The sequence below is a fragment of the Lates calcarifer genome, linkage group LG9 (genome assembly GCF_001640805.2).
Source record: "Lates calcarifer isolate ASB-BC8 linkage group LG9, TLL_Latcal_v3, whole genome shotgun sequence".
NCBI classification, from domain to species: Eukaryota; Metazoa; Chordata; class Actinopteri; family Centropomidae; genus Lates; species Lates calcarifer.
This window is the reverse complement of record NC_066841.1, coordinates 5,601,139-5,618,468: the sequence shown is the minus strand read 5'-3', so window position 1 is coordinate 5,618,468 and position 17,330 is coordinate 5,601,139. Positions and strand designations below refer to the sequence as shown.

Sequence of the window (17,330 nt, the reverse complement as noted above, 5' to 3'; positions counted from 1 at the left end):
ATGCAAATTATAGGTCCATAAAGCAATGAGTGATAGACCTAAGTCAACAGAGGGACAGTATGCTTAACCCTCACAATTACAGTGCTGTGAGAAAAGATTAAAATTAACCAGTAAAGACTGGGATAAAAAAGAGAGAGGAGGCAGTCTGAGTATCTAATGGATTGCAAATGTGATATTACTTTAAAATTGGGCTATATCATCTCACATCTCTATCTAAACAGCATATGTTTGCTGGACAGCTATGGCACAGAGAAAGAGGCTTACAATATGTTAGCTACAATTAAAATACCATCTTGGCAGGAAACATACATGTGGGTGAAACTAAATCACTCACCCTCAACTTGAAATTGATTTACATGGTGCCTTGAATGAGGCACTGAATTTCTCAGTTCCCAGGAATTAATGTGTGTAGCCATAAGGGTGCAAAGGAGCGTAGGTTTTGTTGCAAAATTCAAATGACAGAGAAATGGCTAATTATAATATGATTCTAATGCATTTTAGTGCATCCTCTTAAACAACCAGAGAGGTTCAACTCAACCACTTTCAAATAACTGCAAGTGTACATGTCCATGTATGCATATGTGTGCTTTTTATGTATGTGTGGTGGGGTAAGGAAAAAGAGGGTATGAAAGTCAGACTTAAAAGTGAAACAGTGCCTACCTCCCGGAGCTGAACCCTGACTTTATTGATGGCCTTCAACCAACGTACTCTGGATGGAGTAAAGGGTAACGGTGGCCCGTCATCGTGGAACCTGGGTAACATGAAATTAAGTAGGTAACATGAAATTAAGTAGAAAAGTAGTAAAGAGACAGATACAGATGGAGGGAGATGGGATCTCTCAATTCCTCTTCATCTTTATTACAGCAAATACAAAGTTATGTTGAATTCTGAACAAACACAGTACCTTTGGAGTTTAGAGGACCCTCTTTCTGCTGGGGTGTCATTTTTCAGGCCCCGTCCTACTTCAGGGGAAAGCCTATGTATCTCCTGCTCACCAACCGTAGAGTGTCCATTGGTGGGAAGATGTCCATTTGTGCGTGGCTGCCCATTGTTGGAAGGGTGAAAGCCAGTACTGTGATAGGAGTGGAATGACTCCTCCAGTTCTGACCCTCCAGTGCTCTCCTGGCCAGTCTCACTAAGCTGGGAGCTGGTCTGGCTCAGGTTTCCTGATGACCCAAAACGACTACTTTCCACTGGACTACAATGGTGAGAGAGGAGTGAGGAAAATATTCAATATCAGGATACTTTTGTGTAGATTAGAACTAGGTAAAAAAAAATTTCAAAATATTAAAATGGTTTGTATTTTTCCCCTTACCAAGGACAGATAAGTGAGGATTGTTACATAATGTTAATTTTAAACACTGTAATATTATAAATAATTTCAATTATTTTTATAATGCTTAAAAGGTCATTACAATTAATAGTATATGGGATGCAATAAATACACTCAAACATTAAAAATTATTTGCAAACACTGTTTAACTATTTAGCGAAGGTCTACTTTAAAGGTCTAACGGATTATTCGCTATAATATACACAAGCCAACCTTCCACGGAGGCTGTTGCATGTTGGAAAATAATGAAAATGTAAATTTAAGACATAAGTGTGCTCAGTTTTATGGCATGAGGTATAAAATGCCCTGTTACTACTAGTCTGCACATAACTACATCAGCATATCTTATTGTCATTTACTGTCATGTTTTTTCTTTTCACCTATCCACAAGACAAAACACACACGAGGTACGATGGCTAGTAAGTTAATAATAACAGGGGGTTGAAGTATAGTGGACAATAAAATATGTAGAGTTTATTCATGTGTTTGAATTTTTATCTATTGCAAAGTGGCATTTCATAAATGATTTCATTTTTATAGAAAAAAGTGCAGATTTTTGGTTAAGATTTTTAAAATCTAACAGATAATACACAACACAAATCAGAATTCCATAGTGAAACAAAATTCACATTATTTGTAATGTCACAAATGGTCATGCTTACATTTGATATATATGCCTCTTCACGAACCTAATGGTTAACTAAATTTGTCAAGGTGCTGATGCATTTGCATTCAATGAAGATATTATTCTAAACAATTTTCAAGTGTGACTATGAGGGCTGCAATCCAAATGAACATCTTTTGAGTGTAGAAGTTCAGGCAAACCATAATCAGTCTCTGTCAGATTAGCAGCACAGGAAATAATCTCTCCTTAGTGAACTAATTGATGGTTATGTTCATTTATTTATGAATTGCCTACTATTATATTTTTTTATTTTGTTTTGGAATTCTGTTTTGCAATGATATGGAATATGGACATGCTACACACTTAATACCCATATCAAAGAATACACACACACACAAACACATAAGTACATTTAATCTAAAAATTAAACTGGTGAGGATGGATTGCAGAGCTGGACAGGGAATATAAATACAAATATATATATATATATATATATATATATTATTTATTTTTATATATATATTTATATATATTATTTATTTATTTATTTTTTTTTCCTCCAAAAATATAAATGCATCATAAATGGTGAGGTGTAATGCCATTTATTATGCTTTTACTAGCCTTTTTGCATTCAATAGATCCATCTTGGACTGGTTGTCCAGCTGCACTCCAGAGGTAGGACCTGCAGAGGGGTTTGTTTCTACAAGCCTTTCCTTCTCCTTTAGGATCAGGGATGCTGAAGGATCTACTTCAGGAGTGGAGATGCAAATCTGGGGGCTTGCTACATCATCTGTGGAACCTACCAATTCAGATGTTTGGGCATCAGATGTTGCAACCTTTTGTTCAGTGTGTGTTTGACCACTTGTTGGTATGTTGACAGTTTTGGGTTGAGATGGGGTACCTTGTGGCTTTGGTGGCTCTGCCTGCCAAGGAAAACTTATCTTTGTTCCAAATAATGAAGTGGTGGTTGGCTCTTGTTTTCCAGCAACAGGTTTTTCCTCTTGAAATAGGCCCCCAGAAAGGGTTTTTAATCCTGAAAGTAGACCACCGCCTGCCTCTGTTTGAGGCATTGATGGAGCACCTGATGGCAAAGTTGGTGAAAATAGGGATCCAAGAGATTTTCCTGCATCACTTGGTGCAGATATAAACCCAAACAGAGACTTGGCCTGGGGTGGCTCGGAATTACTGGGCAACTGATTAAGTTGAGACACTGTATTAGTATCTGCTTGTTGGGTCTTAGGTGGAACTGATTTGTCACTTTCTTTACTCTCAGAGTCTCCTTTAATGACCATAGGCTTCTCATGTATCACCTCTCCCTCAACAGGTGACATTTCTTTTGCACTGTTATCTACCTGAACGTCATACATAGTGCTGACCAAAGCACTTGTGACAGTAGAGGTTTCTGGACAAGCAGTCTCAGATGCCACAACACTACTACTTGTTAGGCTGCCAGACTTTACTTGATTGTTATCTGGTGAGGTTGAGTCAACTGTTTTATTTGTACCAGTGTCAGTGGCAGATGGGGCTATTGGTGTTAAACTTTCATTCTTAATCTGTGGCTCAGGAGAAGTGACAGTCGTTAGCTTGGGTTCAGCCGGCATTGGTTCAGATGACTTAGGTGGTTGGCCCATACCCCCAAATAAAGATCCGCCTATGCCCCCAAGAATTGATGCTCCAGACTGTGATCCTGTAGTCTGAGCAGTACCTCCTCCAAACATTCCTCCAAGTAAAGAACCACCTGGCTGTGCTGTTGCTGCAGATCCTCCAAACATCCCACCAAGTAATGATCCTCCAGTCTGGGGACCTACAGACTTGGCAGCAGATCCTCCTCCAAACATTCCCCCTAATATTGACCCTCCAGTGATAGGGGCAGTGGTTTGAGGACTAGTCTGTGGAGCAGACCCTTTGAATAAACCCCCTAGTAATGATCCCCCTGTCTGGGGAGGTGTTGCCTGGGCACTGGAACCTCCAAAAATACCCCCTAATAGTGATGCTCCAGCCTGACCAGTAGCAGCTTGAGGTGCTGTTCCTCCCAGTCCAAAAAGTGAGTTCTTCTGCTGTTGCTGAGTACCTTCAGTGGCAGCAGCTGTTGGTTTAAAAAGTGATGATACAAAACCTGTAACCGTATCTGCTGATGAGTCAAAAACAGATTTCTCAGGCTCTGGAGGCTTCTGTTGTTCTTGGACTACAGAACTTGCCAACTGAGTGAATGGTGTTTCCTCTTCTACTTTGGGTTTAATTGTATCTTGACTTGATTGACCACTCACTAGCTCTGGTCTTGAAGGTTGCTGTGATGGTGCACATATTTCAGATTCTTCAGGTTGAATATCCTTAGCTAAAGCAGTTGGCTTATCAGCATGTTGGCATTTAACTTCTTCAGTAACACTGCTATCAGTTACCTCAAGACACTGGACTGAACCATCAGGTTGCTGTACTGTTTCTATCTGCTCTTTGGTTTTGGTAGCAGTATCAGTTACAGCCATTTCAGGTCTAGCTGGAGCTGGTGCAGTTTTACTGTCATCAGTGGGTTTTGGTAGAACAGTTACACCTGAAGTAGTGTCGGTAAGAGCTGTTGTTATCATTTTCTTGTCATCATTAGATACTGGTGCAGCTGTTGCAGTGGATGTTGCATTAGGAACAGAAGCTCCAGGTAAAATGCCACCTGGAGGAGATGTGCCAGTCTGTACATTAGCTGTTTGAGAAGATGACCCTCCCAAAATACCTCCCAATATAGAGCTACTATTCTTGGGGTGTTGAAGATTGGGTGGCAGTCCCACTAAAGATTCCACTGAGGGACCCACCAGTATGAGATGCTGTAGCTGAAGCTGCTGTTCCTCCAAATATCCCTCCCAAAATAGACCCTCCAGTCTGAGGTCCAACAGCCTGGGGAGCAGATCCACCAAATAAGCCTCCAAGTAAGGATACCCCTGCCTGAAGTCCACCTGTCTGAGAAGTAGAGCCTCCAAGCTTAGTGGGACCAACTTGAGGAGCAACCTGAGGTGCAGACCCTCCAAATAAACCCGCCTAGTAATGATCCTCCTGTTTGAGAAGCTGGTGTTTGGGGTGAAGAGCCTCCAAACATTGCCCCTAAAAGAGAACTTCCAGGCTCTGAAGAGGGCTGGGGGGTAGAAGCTCCAAACACAGAGAACAAACCTTTGGTTGGTGCATCCTTGGGGCCTGATGATACAGGTGCAGACCCTGGAGCAGTAGGTGAAGGACCTGTCTGTCTAGCACCTGGCTCAGTGCTGGGCCCAGAAAATAATGAAAGTAAACTTTTTCCTGGAGCATCTGACATGAATCCAGCTTGTAAAGATGGAGTCTGTGGGCCAGATCCACTCATCATAGACAACAGACCAGATGCTGGTTGTTCTTTAGGGGGAGCAGGATCTTGGGCTGCACTTTCTGAGCTTGTTTGCTTTCGCATTGTGACACATTCTGAATTTGGTTCCTCAGATGCGATATCAGTGTCTTTAATCGTGGTATCAGGTCCAGAAGAATTTGAGGTATCTACTGTAGTATCTGTGGATGGGCTAGCATGTACTTCACTAGAGTTAGTACAAACACTTCTCAAAGAGAGTTCACTTGATTTTTGACTGATAGTTGCTGTTGCTGGTACATGACTACCAGAAACAGATGGCATTTGAGAAGAGCCTTGTATATTGATGGATAATGGCTCTTTGGTAGCAGAAATAGTAGATAATGAATTGGAACTTTGTTGTGGAGGTGCCATAACATCATTAAAAACAGAGAGTATACTCTTTGCAGGTTCTTTGGGTGCTGCACTCCCTGGCATAGAAGACGTATTTGCAGTCCCAGGTGTCTGAGGAGTATTGGGGCTGCCAAACATGGAGAACAAAGATTTTCTTGGATTTTCAGTGGAGGCAGACAAGCCACCCAATATTCCACCAAGAACAGAAGTGGCTGGCTGCCCTTGTGCTTGAGGTTGTGTTTGTGGTTTAGATTGTGTCTCAGGTTCACCTTGTTGAGTTTGTGATTGAGTTACCCTTTGTTGAGATGACACTGTTGGTGGTTGAGGCTGTGGTGGACTGGGTTCACTAAACATTGACAACAGTCCCTTCATTGGGCTTTCAGTTGAACTTGATGACCCAGGCAAAATTCCCCCTAGAATAGATCCTGATTGGGCTTGAGATTGTTGGGTGCTGGGACCACCAAACATGGATAGAAATCCTGCAGGTGGGGGGTCTTTTGGAGGGACCGTTCCCTGTTGAGGTGCCTCAGCAGTAGGCTTGGTTTGAGGAGGAGGCTGAGGAGGACTTGATCCTCCAAACATTGTCAATAAACTTTTACCAAGCGATTCTGGTTGTGGAGGTTGTGGAGCAGTATTAGGAGGATGTGGTTGAGTTTTAGGTGCAGTCTGTGGAGGATTTGGCCCACTAAATATTGATAATATACTTTTACCAAGTGATTCTTCTTGTTGAGCTGTGGCAGATGCAGGTGCTTGAGGTGTGGGTCCAGCTTGGGCAGCTGCTGTTGAACCGGTCAGCATTTCTCCAATTGAAAATCCAAACAGTCCACCAGTTGGTTTAGTTCCCGCTTCCTGTTTTTTCTGTTCTGAGAGTGGCACAGTTTCTGATCGGCTTGTGGCAGGGCCTGCAGAGGAATTCGAAGAAAGTACTTGGGATATACTTTTGTTTGGGGGTTGGATCTGTGGTCGAGAGGTGCCAATTTGGTCCATTGTTTGTTGTCTTTGTATACCCTTAGATCTAGGTTCTGAAGTCAGTGAACCCTCTGTGACACTAGGTTTCATTTGCTGTTTTTGTGGTTGAGGGGGCTCAGCACTGAACAGGTTACTAATTGATCCAAACAGATTTGACACTCCTGTAGCCTCTTTATTTGTAGGGGCAGTGCCTGGTAAGGAAGCAGTGCTGCCAGTTTTGCTTTGCTGATTGGGAGATATTTGAGAAGACTTCTGGAGGTCTGGCTTGGTTTCCTCTATGCCTACTGCAGATTTCAGAAAGTTCATGAAGCCTGCCTGTGGTTGTTCTGATGGTTTCTCCACTGGGATATCCACTGGTTTATCAGTTGCAAGTTGTCCAGGTGGTACAGGTTTAATAAGAGATTCTTTTGATCCTGAAGACACTGTGACATTGGGCTGTGTTGGTGGGACTGCCTGTTGTACCATGGTAGTCTGACGTGAAAGTCTAGGTTTCTGTGAAGTTGAATGTGCTTGTGTTGAGGGGTGACTCAGTGGAGCAGTTGTTGGAACTGTTGGCAAAATTCTTCCCTGTGAGGTAGCTGGCCTCTGCATTTCTTGTTTAGCACATTCAGGCTGAGTCACAACAGCAGTAGATTCTTCTTTGACAATCTTTGACTTCAAACTTTGGAAACCAGATGAAATAATGTTCTTCGAGTGTTTGTCAGAAGCTTGTTCACAAGAGGATATGCTAGTTTTGTTTAATTCCACCTGTGATGTTTTGCCCACAAAAGAGGATATGAGGGAAGAAATCTTTTTGACTTGACGATTAGGTTGTTGTTCTCCTGGAGACACTCTTTTTCTCCATTCTTCCTCTGATACATCATCTGCATGCTTCACTGTGACACCAGTGGATGAACGCCGCCGTTGGCTTGGTTGGTAACAGTTATAAAGTAGCTGCTGATTGGAATTTGCTGTAGGAGTAGAGTTCAGGGAAACAGCAACCTTTTGAGCAAAAAATGATTTAATTTCCTGGTTGTTCCAATAAGGGCCAAGATGGTCTTTATTATGACAAGAAAGGTCAATAACATCTTTGCACTGATCTTGATAGACATTACTGGGATGTCTTGGATCCATCCTGACTTTGTTTAATCTGTAAGATGTGAAATCTACTCCTGGTTGCCCTCGTGACAGAAATGAATTTTCAAACATCTGAGAGAATTGTTCAAGATTTAAATTCATTATCTGATTTCCTTTTCTATAGGCTGCAGACAAATCTAGGGGGGCATTAAGAAGTTGAGAATCACTGTGATCTTGACCAGGTAGCCAAAGAAGCTCATCCTCATTGTAAAGTGGAATTTTAAAGCCACAGACTAAAACCATTTCATTATGCAGCCAGGCACTGGGAAAACTATCTAATTTCTGTGCATCTTCCCAAGACTCGCCTTCTGGGGCACAAGCATACACATATTCACCCGCTGTATCTGTAAGCAAGGCATAAATGTACTCATGATCCGTGTAAACAAAGTAGCCACAGTCACCATCATCTGCTGGCCACCACATTCCTTGCTCCAAGAGTGAAAGCCATTGCTGATACCATTCAGTGTCTTCAAGGTAAAAGGAGTCTTCTGGCTCAGTATTGACATTTGGAGGACGGTCTGAATCTATTGGCCGGTTCAAATTAAACTGACTCTGATGCATCATGCCATCAGTATGAAAGTTTTGTAGGACTGGATTATCCATTCCATACTGCCAGTTTGCTGAATAAGATAAACTTGGTGCAGTCTCCTCATAATAGCCTTCATGATATGAAACCCCATTCAAACTGTAAGTGCTACCATCATTAAACGAGTGGCATTTCCCAAACTTTGCAGTGGTCTGTTTAGTAGTTAAGTTTAATGCACCCTCCTCATTAGATGAATATTCTGCATTTCCCAAGTCTTCATAACTGTTCCATAATTTCCTCTTGGAATTTGGATCACCGTTCCTGTGTCCATCAAACTCATATGGTCCAATTTGCCCTTGGTGACAAACAAAACCTTGCCATGGTGTAGGGGAATTAAATGGCTGATTGATATCTGAAGAGCTGCAGCAAAGAGCACTTGCCTGTAATGATGCATCCTCACAGCTCTGGCTATACCCTTGATCCTCTCCCTGGAACTGATAACTCAGAGACTCATTCTGAAACTGCTGCCAAAGAGCACTTTCCCGGATCCACTGGTTTTCATCATATGAAGGACTTATTCCATAAGGGGACAACTGACCTTGATTAAGATTTTGTCTTGTAGCTCCATACAAAGAAGGTGTGCTTCTGCCAATATATGGCTGCATGTTCATAATTGGAGAAGTTGCATGATTTTGTAAATGGGTATTGATATTTCCTGTACTATAAGCCATTGGGTGAACTAACTGAAGTGAGCCAGGGTAATATAACTGAGGTAAATTACCTGTACTAATTGAAGAGTATGTTGCCTGACTCTGAAGAGTTCTTGCAAAAGTAGCTGATGTTCTTAAGTCTAAACTCTCAGTATCAATTGACACAGGTGTACTGATTACAGCATGTCTGCTCTGTTTTGGATTGAGAGAATCTGGAACAACTCTTTGAGAACTGTCCCTTCCAAAGTCTGAGGTAGTGCTTCTTAATATGCCTGAATGTAGCTCTTTGACCTTACTTGAGGATGTCTGTTGTTGTGTAATCCGACCCATTTCATCTTGTTTATGAGTACAAGGGTCCTCAGTTACATTTTTGCTGAATAGTCCAGATATAAACCCTTGCTGGGCAGTTCGTGGAATCCTTTTCTCCCTGTCTGCATGTTCTTGTGAGGATTGTTGTCTTACATTAATGTGTGACTGTGTCTGCAGTGGGGTCTTCATTGTGATTGTAAAATTACTGTCTTTCTGATGCAATAATTGTGCAGTTGATGTCTGGCAAGTTGTGTCAATCTTTTCAGATGATTTTGTTAACTTGTTAAACAACCCTGAGAGTACTCCAGATTGACTTGCTGTCTCCAGCTGAGTCTGAGCAGCCTGGCTGCATGGCACTTTGATTTGTTGCTGTGTATCATGGATGATTTCAGGCTGAGATTGTTTAGCCATATTTTCTGAGGAAGATTTGAATAATCCAGAAAGCAGACCGCTTGCTTGAGTTGTTTTTTGTGTTTGATTTTGGTTAGTAATTGGGATATCTCTTGCCCTTGTTTTCTCATGGCTGGATTTACTTGGAGTGATTCCTTGCTGCTGAGCTGAATGGGTGCTGTTGTGTGTTTATGTTGTCTGCTGAAGCAAATTTAAAAAGACCAGATAAAAGACCTCCTTGTTGGGATTGTGGCTTCTGGAGTGGAACTGTTTGTTGACGAGTAAAGCCTGGTTTACTACAGTCATGTTGGACAACTTGCTGACTTGGTCTTCTATTCCTGAGATGAGGCCCTTGGTCTGGATCTTGAGTGTTCTTTTGGTTGAAACCCTGTTGATTGTGTTCAACACTGCTTTGTTGGTGCTGAACTGTTTGGCTGCTTGAAATATTCTCAGAGGATGTAAAATTAAACAAGCCAGACAACAGCCTCTTTTGCTGAGGTTGTGTTTGTTGACTTTCAACTGAAGTCTGTGGCTGACCAGAGGAATTGCCAGGGATGGTCCTTTGTGCTTCAGATAGCTCTATGTTTTGTGGCATATTTTCTGTTGATGAAAACTTCAACAGTCCTGAGAGAAGGCCCCCCTTAGGGGGAGCTGAAGAACTTTGCTGTGGGGGCAGGTGATGAAGAAACTGTGGGGGATTACTGCTCCTAGGTGGTTGATTGGTATGGGAAGGCTGCTGTGGCAAACTGCTAGATAGGTCACTGGTAGAGCCAAATTTAAGAATTCCGGATAGCAGCCCTCCTTGTTTTGGTTGACTAGAGCCCATATGAGAGATATCCTCGGTCGAGCCACCTTTAAGAAGACCTGTCAAAAAACTTTGTGATTCAGGCTGATTGGGAGCTTGGTTCTGCATTCCATGAGGAGCTACTGTTGGTTTCTGATGTGATGTTGGTAGTGCATGTGAACCGGATGGCACTTTGCTGCTCTGGTATTGCTTATTATTAGTAAAGTTCTGGTTTGAACCAGAGGGAGCTGAGGTAGGGTTAAATATGCTGGAAAACCATCCTTTCTCAGTGCTTTCCTGTGGCATGGCAGAATTCTGTGTAAAGGTGGTGGAGATTGTTGAAGTTGAATCATGATATGATTGCAGAGGATTCTGTGTGGTCATGGAGGCACTAACATCTTCACTGGATGCAAACTTTAAAAAACCAGAGAGCAAGCCTCCCTCTGCTTTGGGATGTTGCTGAGTGGAGACATTTTCAGAGGAGAGGAAAGGCAGTTTAGGCTTACTACTCAATGATGAGTTCTCCGCTGGTTTCTCTAGTCTGGGATCCTCAGTGGATCTAAACACTGGATAAACTGCCACAGGTGGAGCTCCCTGAGGTGGAACAGGGGCAGCAGGTGTGATCAATGAACTTAATGACTTCTTCAAAGGGCTAAAGAATCCAGTATTTGTTGACTGTGTTTGGTTAGTTGGCCTTGTTGGCCCTGGAACAGGCACATTTTCTTGTTTGTAAATCATGGGATTTTGTCTTCCATGTATAGTATCAGCTTGATTTTGTCCCAGATGTCTCTCTTTTGATGAACTCAATTTTTCAAATTTCCTACCTCCTTCTGCTGTCATCGACTGTTTAACTTCATGAACATACTTCTCATCCCATTGTGTATGTGCATGGTCTTGAGAATATATGGTTTCTGGTCCTGGTTTGAATTCAGCTGAGCTCTCATTTACTCCAGCAGAAAAAAGCTTTAAGGGATTCAATTTCCCTAAGACGGAGTTTCCTGGAACACTTTGAGGTTTTGTTACAAACTCAGGTAGATGTTCTTTTGTATTAGTTTGAGGCTGACTCCATGTGTGAGCTTTTGTTTCTTGATTATGAACTTGTGTCTTGGCATCACGTGGTAGCTGAGAGGACAAAGAGCTGAATGATTTTTCAGGAGAAGTTTCTACTGGAGATACAACAGCTACAGGAGCTGAGCTATTTGACTTAGGAATTAAAGACAAGAGTTTTGTTAGTCCAGATTGTGAGGACTGTGCTGATGGTGCTAGTGGAGATGGGACAGACTGTTTGGGGCCTCCCCCGACTCTGTCAGTGAGAGAACTAAATAATGAGCTCATGGCATTTTTTACACCTGAGACACCCTGGTCAGAAGAAGTGTGTGATTGGGTTTCTACCCTTGGATCCTTTGAACTATTTTGGTCGTCTCCAAAAGAATCAGTTCTGTTGCTGCCCAGAGATGACAGCCTAGATTTGCTTGATTTAGGAAGGGATCCATACTTGCTAATTTCCTCCTCTTTTTCAGCAAGGTATTCAGAAACTGTTTCAACAAGACACTGGAGCTCATCCATAGGATCCACATATTCATCACTTGGTTCCTCTACAGGAGACAGCATTGCCTCCGGAGTCCATCCTCCAATTTTAGCTTTTCCACACTTCTTCTCCCGAAGACCCTGAGAATTTTCTATGTTGCCCTCATAGGAGAAAGAATACCTATCTTTGTAATGTCTTGCATTCTCTGGGTGAAATTCCTCTGCTACAGAATTAATGTCATCAATATCCTCTGCTCCTAAGGAGTAGTGCAGATCTTCAGAGGTCTCTAAATCAAAGTCAAACCGTGCTCTCATTCTAGCATCTTGTTCTTTTTTGTATGCCACATAATTCTCTAAAGTGTGGTCTAGCTCATTTTTTGCCCACATCCTTGTTTTGTAGAGAAGACCATTCTTGTATGGCCTGAGGCATGATGTCATACGCTCCTCCTCTTCCTGCATTTCTACTACCTGCCGCATAAACAGCTCCCCTCTCTTCTCACGGAGCAGTGCAAGGTCAGAGGGAAAAGCCCCTTCTCTCACCTCAGCATCTGTACTTAGCAATCCTCCTGGGTTTCTTATTGTTTTCTTTCGCCGTCGATCAATAGTGTCATAGCCTTCAGGGTAGGTAGCAGGCAGAAAACCACTACGTTGAGTATTTTGACGGACAGAAGTGTGTGAAGGCTCAGGGTAGGGTCTTCCCATTCGAAAGATAACATTGTCTTCCTCATCATCTAAGAAGTCACTCAACTGAGGCTTGCCCTGCCCTTTGTATTTGTTTTCCCAATCTTCGACCCCCATGCCAGAATCTACAGGTATAATTCTAACCCTTCCTTTATGATTTAATGATCTAATTTAGGTTTAAGAATACATTTTACCAGGATGGGAGAGGATACAGGGAAAGAAAAAAGGAACCAAACAAACAAGAAGAAAAACGCAAACAAAAACACAAGTTAAGCAGAACGATAAATGGAGAAATCAAGACAAGAACAGTTTCATGCAAACATTAAGACACAACAATGCTTGTCAGCTTAGTAGTCACGTTTGTAATAACACTGCATACATATTCTTACAGAGCATCGAGGATATATTATATAGGAAATAAAAGAGTGCGTGCAAGTCTGAGAATGTGTATGCCCCTATGTTTGCATGTGCCTCTGTGAATGTAGATCTTTGCAAATCCCCCCAGCAATAGTTACGGTTATCAGCACTTCAACACTCAGCCTGCAGTGTTCATGAGCAATGCATGCTAGATCACCACCATATGGCACACATTGAACAAGTTTTTAATCACCAAAGAAATGTGTGTATAAGTCACTGACCCACTCCCTCCATGTGTGACAGAGGGATTTCCTCTGTGATATGGCTAACACCAGCCTTTGAAACTACCAGGAATTTTAACCAACAAAACAGACCCTCAAGACAAAAAGAAACACAAACAATGAGCTTTCCCTGGCTGTAATTCCATTTTTTCTGATCTAGAATTATCCGGATCAACTCCCTATCAGTCCACACAGACAGATTTGCAGCAGTCTCACTGGTACACTCCATGACAATCCATGAGTGCACAAAATGATTCCATGCACAGAAGACCATTTGTCTTATGGATGAAATCTGGCCTCAAAACATCTGTGTGGTGTTAATAATAATAACAATGGCAATGTTAATGTATCACCATCTTTATAGCAGTAGTATAATGGATATTGTATTTTCCTCTAATATTCTTGTTCATTTAATTTAAATGCATATTTATGGTAACAATCTCCACAAACACTTTTGGCCATCTCAACTAGATTCTGACTTCAGTCACACTAAACAAATAGTGTGTATGCCTCCCAATGTGCATGTCAGTGGAGAACCACAATAATATGAATTAAAAGGCTGGGGAGAATTGAATTCACTCTGACACTTAGGCTGAGGATACAGGGTCTGACAAAATCCATTCTGGCTCTAGAGTACAGATCCCTATTGGTCTGATGAAACAGCTGAATCAACCATTAACTATGGCAAAAAGGAAAGCCAGTTCACAGACAAAGAATAAAAGCAGAAAGCTCCAGCCATGTTGGATTCTTGGTCAAGCAAACTATCTGAAAGAAAATATTTAAGCAGTATGATAATTAAAATGACTACTTCTGTCACTGTAAATCTGAGAGTGGATGTCTCTGACTATGGAGAGGGAAATTAAAAGAGTCTGCATGAGTAAGGAAATATGAGTAAGTGAGGGTGTCAGTACAGTCCTGGATGCACTAAAATTTGCTCTATTTTTACAAATAAGTTGTAAAAATAATGAAATAACCTACACTGAATTATCATTTTATTACTGAAGGTAGTAATATTAGTTAGTTTATTCTAATGCAATCAGTACAACAGCCCTGAAATACATCTTAAGTTTGTTACGTTTATAATATTCAGTTTTTGCTGACACTATGTCAGAAGTGCTGATTTAATGCTGGTCATTTCTGAGCCCATACTTAGTGGCTGTACTGAATAAGATAACATTATACTGAGAAGCATTTCAAATCACTTCAAATGGGAGTGGGCAAAACTCACTCACCTAGAGTGACTGTGTCAGTGACTGAGTGAATGAAGATGTGTATGGGTGACCATGTGTATATTCTGTCTACCTGCTTCCTCTCTGGTCTCTGTAGTCCAGGTCAAAACTGTGGACTGAGTCTGTGCAGGAGTCTGGGTGGTGCTGTAGCCGAGGCCCCATGGGGTACTGGTGCATGGAAGAGTTGGGCTGAGCCGTTGTGTGGTAACGTGGAGGCAGACTATTACTCGTTTCACTGCGGTAGTCACTGTCCCGGTCATCTACAGCACTGTCCTGGTCATCTAGAGCTATAACAGGCAACAGAATGAGCTAAGTAAAATAAGCTTGCCTGAAACATCAGTAAGCATGTTTTGTATGACAGCAAGCATTTAAAAAAAAATCCTTGCTTATTAAACCCATGTGAAAGTGGACAATGCTAGGTTAAATTTTGCCTGTCTGGAGAAAAAAAAAAACTGTTAAGAGCTTGAGAAATAGAAATAAACACACTAGGGTCAGTGGATGCCAGGTTAATAGGGAGATTGGAGAGAGCCAAGGTCATGCACTTTTAAAAGACTCTAGCCCTTATACATGCATGCTCTCCTGCCAAATGGAAAATATTGAGATGTGTCTTCATCTGTGTTATCATTTAGAGTGTTCTGGAATTGGAAAAATCTGGAATGAGTAGTTTCTGTTTTTCCACAAGGACAGTAAAAAAGACAAAAAAATGTAATGCAGTTGTTGCCACATTTATGTGCTGTTAGAAGAACTTTACAAATCATCTAATAACAATTATTATTATTATTATTTATGATAATAATAATAATAGTTGCTCATAAGCAGTGTACCCACACAAACCACTTTTTGACAGTGACCTTTCCAACCCCAAGAGTGACCTTAGAAAATGTCTTTGAAGAGGCTTGCATCTGCTGGAGGGAACAGCCGAGCCAGGGTTTTATCTTTTCATAGCGATAAAGTGAGAGGGGGAAAGATAAACTGATTCTGTTGATATCTCTCAAGAGTGAAGTTGGAGGACAAAGAAATGTCAAGGTGATACACTATATAAATATGGCTGAACAAAGACTGCCACCTACCAGTTTAAATTATGCAACTGCAACTTACACTCTTGCTATTTGAAAAGGGCTTATTATATTACTAATCATCTTCAAATGTGTTTGATCCCAGTTTTGTCATTAACTCTTTCTATTAAAGGTGTGTGGAGCACAATTCCAGACAGAGAGAGAGAGAGGAGAGAGAGAGAGAGAGAGAGAGAAACAGATCAGTGTTTTTGATAAATTTTCCTGACTTTTTGTTTTCTAATATGTGTGCTAAATCAATGACTTATGGATTAAATATACACAGGTTTTGAAAATCATGACATCAGCATGGAGCATAGATAACAGGAAAACAGCAGGAGAAGGAAATTAAATAAAAAAGGGGATACAGGAAAACAGTGAGGAAAAACAAGTGTTAGAGTGAAATAATGAGAGTAAAATGCATGGAAACTTTATAGATAACATGTTATTGGGGGATATGGGGCATTAGGACATGCAGAGGGCACTGAGGATTGGCCAAGGAGGAAAACTTCATCAAAGTGTGCTTTACATACTCGTTGGGTCAGCCCATCCGAAATAGTTGCCTGGTAAAAGTGCAGATGTTACAAGTGAGAGGTACAGTCAGAGGAGATAAGGGGTGTGAAAACAAAAGTGTCCCTGTGTTGTAATAGTGGGATGATGAGGGAACCCCATCAGTGGTTATCAGAGTGGAAAACCATCACAACAGTGAGAAAAGGTTTAACATGTATAACAAGAGCTCTTTGTTAAGCTTAGAAATATATTTACAAAGTGTATAGTCTTCATTTTCAACTCTGATTAAAAGAATTCAAGAGTTACTAAATTAGGCAGTGTGACAGGGTAAAGGAAGTGGAAAGAAATAATATTGAAGGCTGAGAGCTAGAAGGGTGGGTAATTGGCTCCATCTAGAGGCTGAGAGCAGTATGGGCAGGTGCACTCACAGCACTGGGAAGCTGCAAATGGAAGTGGGCGACTCTGAACGTCATCCTGAAGAGGGTACTACAAAGGGGTGAGAGAGAGAGAGACAGCAGGCATCAAGTCTGTTTTTCATGTCCTCATACTGTTATTATTAAAACAGTAAATATCTAGCACCACTCCATCAGCATTAACAACAACAATAAATACAAAAATAAATATAGCAGTGCATCATTAGCACAAGAAGTTGTAAACAGGAACATACATTATTTTTAGATATCAAAACACAGAAAGAATGCATTTAAAAAGTCAAACTAGCAGTATATTTATCATTACAACACACTGATGGACTGTTTTGCCTTCATACCAATAAAAGTAGTGAAACCGTATCAAATTCAACTGTACCTCATCATGGATTCTCATGGTATTGATGCGCTCCAGCTTGCCTGTCCAGTACTGTGCCTCATCATCTGGGATGTCTGGTACCAAAATATGCATAAAACATACATGTGAACCTGTGTTTGACATTTTACATCCTGCTCCTTCTGGCATCAAGCATCATATTCCAGGATGTCATCATAATACATTTATGCCTATTTAATTTCTCATGAGCCTCTTAGGAATGAGGAAATAAAAATAGTTAGTTAGAAATGGCCACAAGTTGGAGGAGGTTAACAAATGTTATAATAGCAGCAAGGATCCAAAGATGTTACAGATGAGTCTTGATGGTACCATACAATACACATTTTAAGATGAATTACATGATATAGCTTCTAAAGCAGAATGATGAAACTATGAAAAACTAAAAATTACTACCCAA

At 41.2% G+C, this 17,330-nt stretch overlaps 1 protein-coding gene across 1 annotated transcript in view; it reads right to left on the bottom strand.

The window, feature by feature from the left end:
* The window catches only part of LOC108880302 (protein unc-13 homolog B), a 60,355-nt gene that overhangs the window by 27,167 nt on the left and 15,858 nt on the right, over positions 1–17,330 (bottom strand). Inside the window, 5 exon segments of the mRNA XM_051072820.1 lie at positions 661–751; positions 905–1,198; positions 14,620–14,833; positions 16,537–16,594; positions 16,916–16,989. Coding sequence (XP_050928777.1) covers positions 661–751; positions 905–1,198; positions 14,620–14,833; positions 16,537–16,594; positions 16,916–16,989 — 731 coding nt within the window.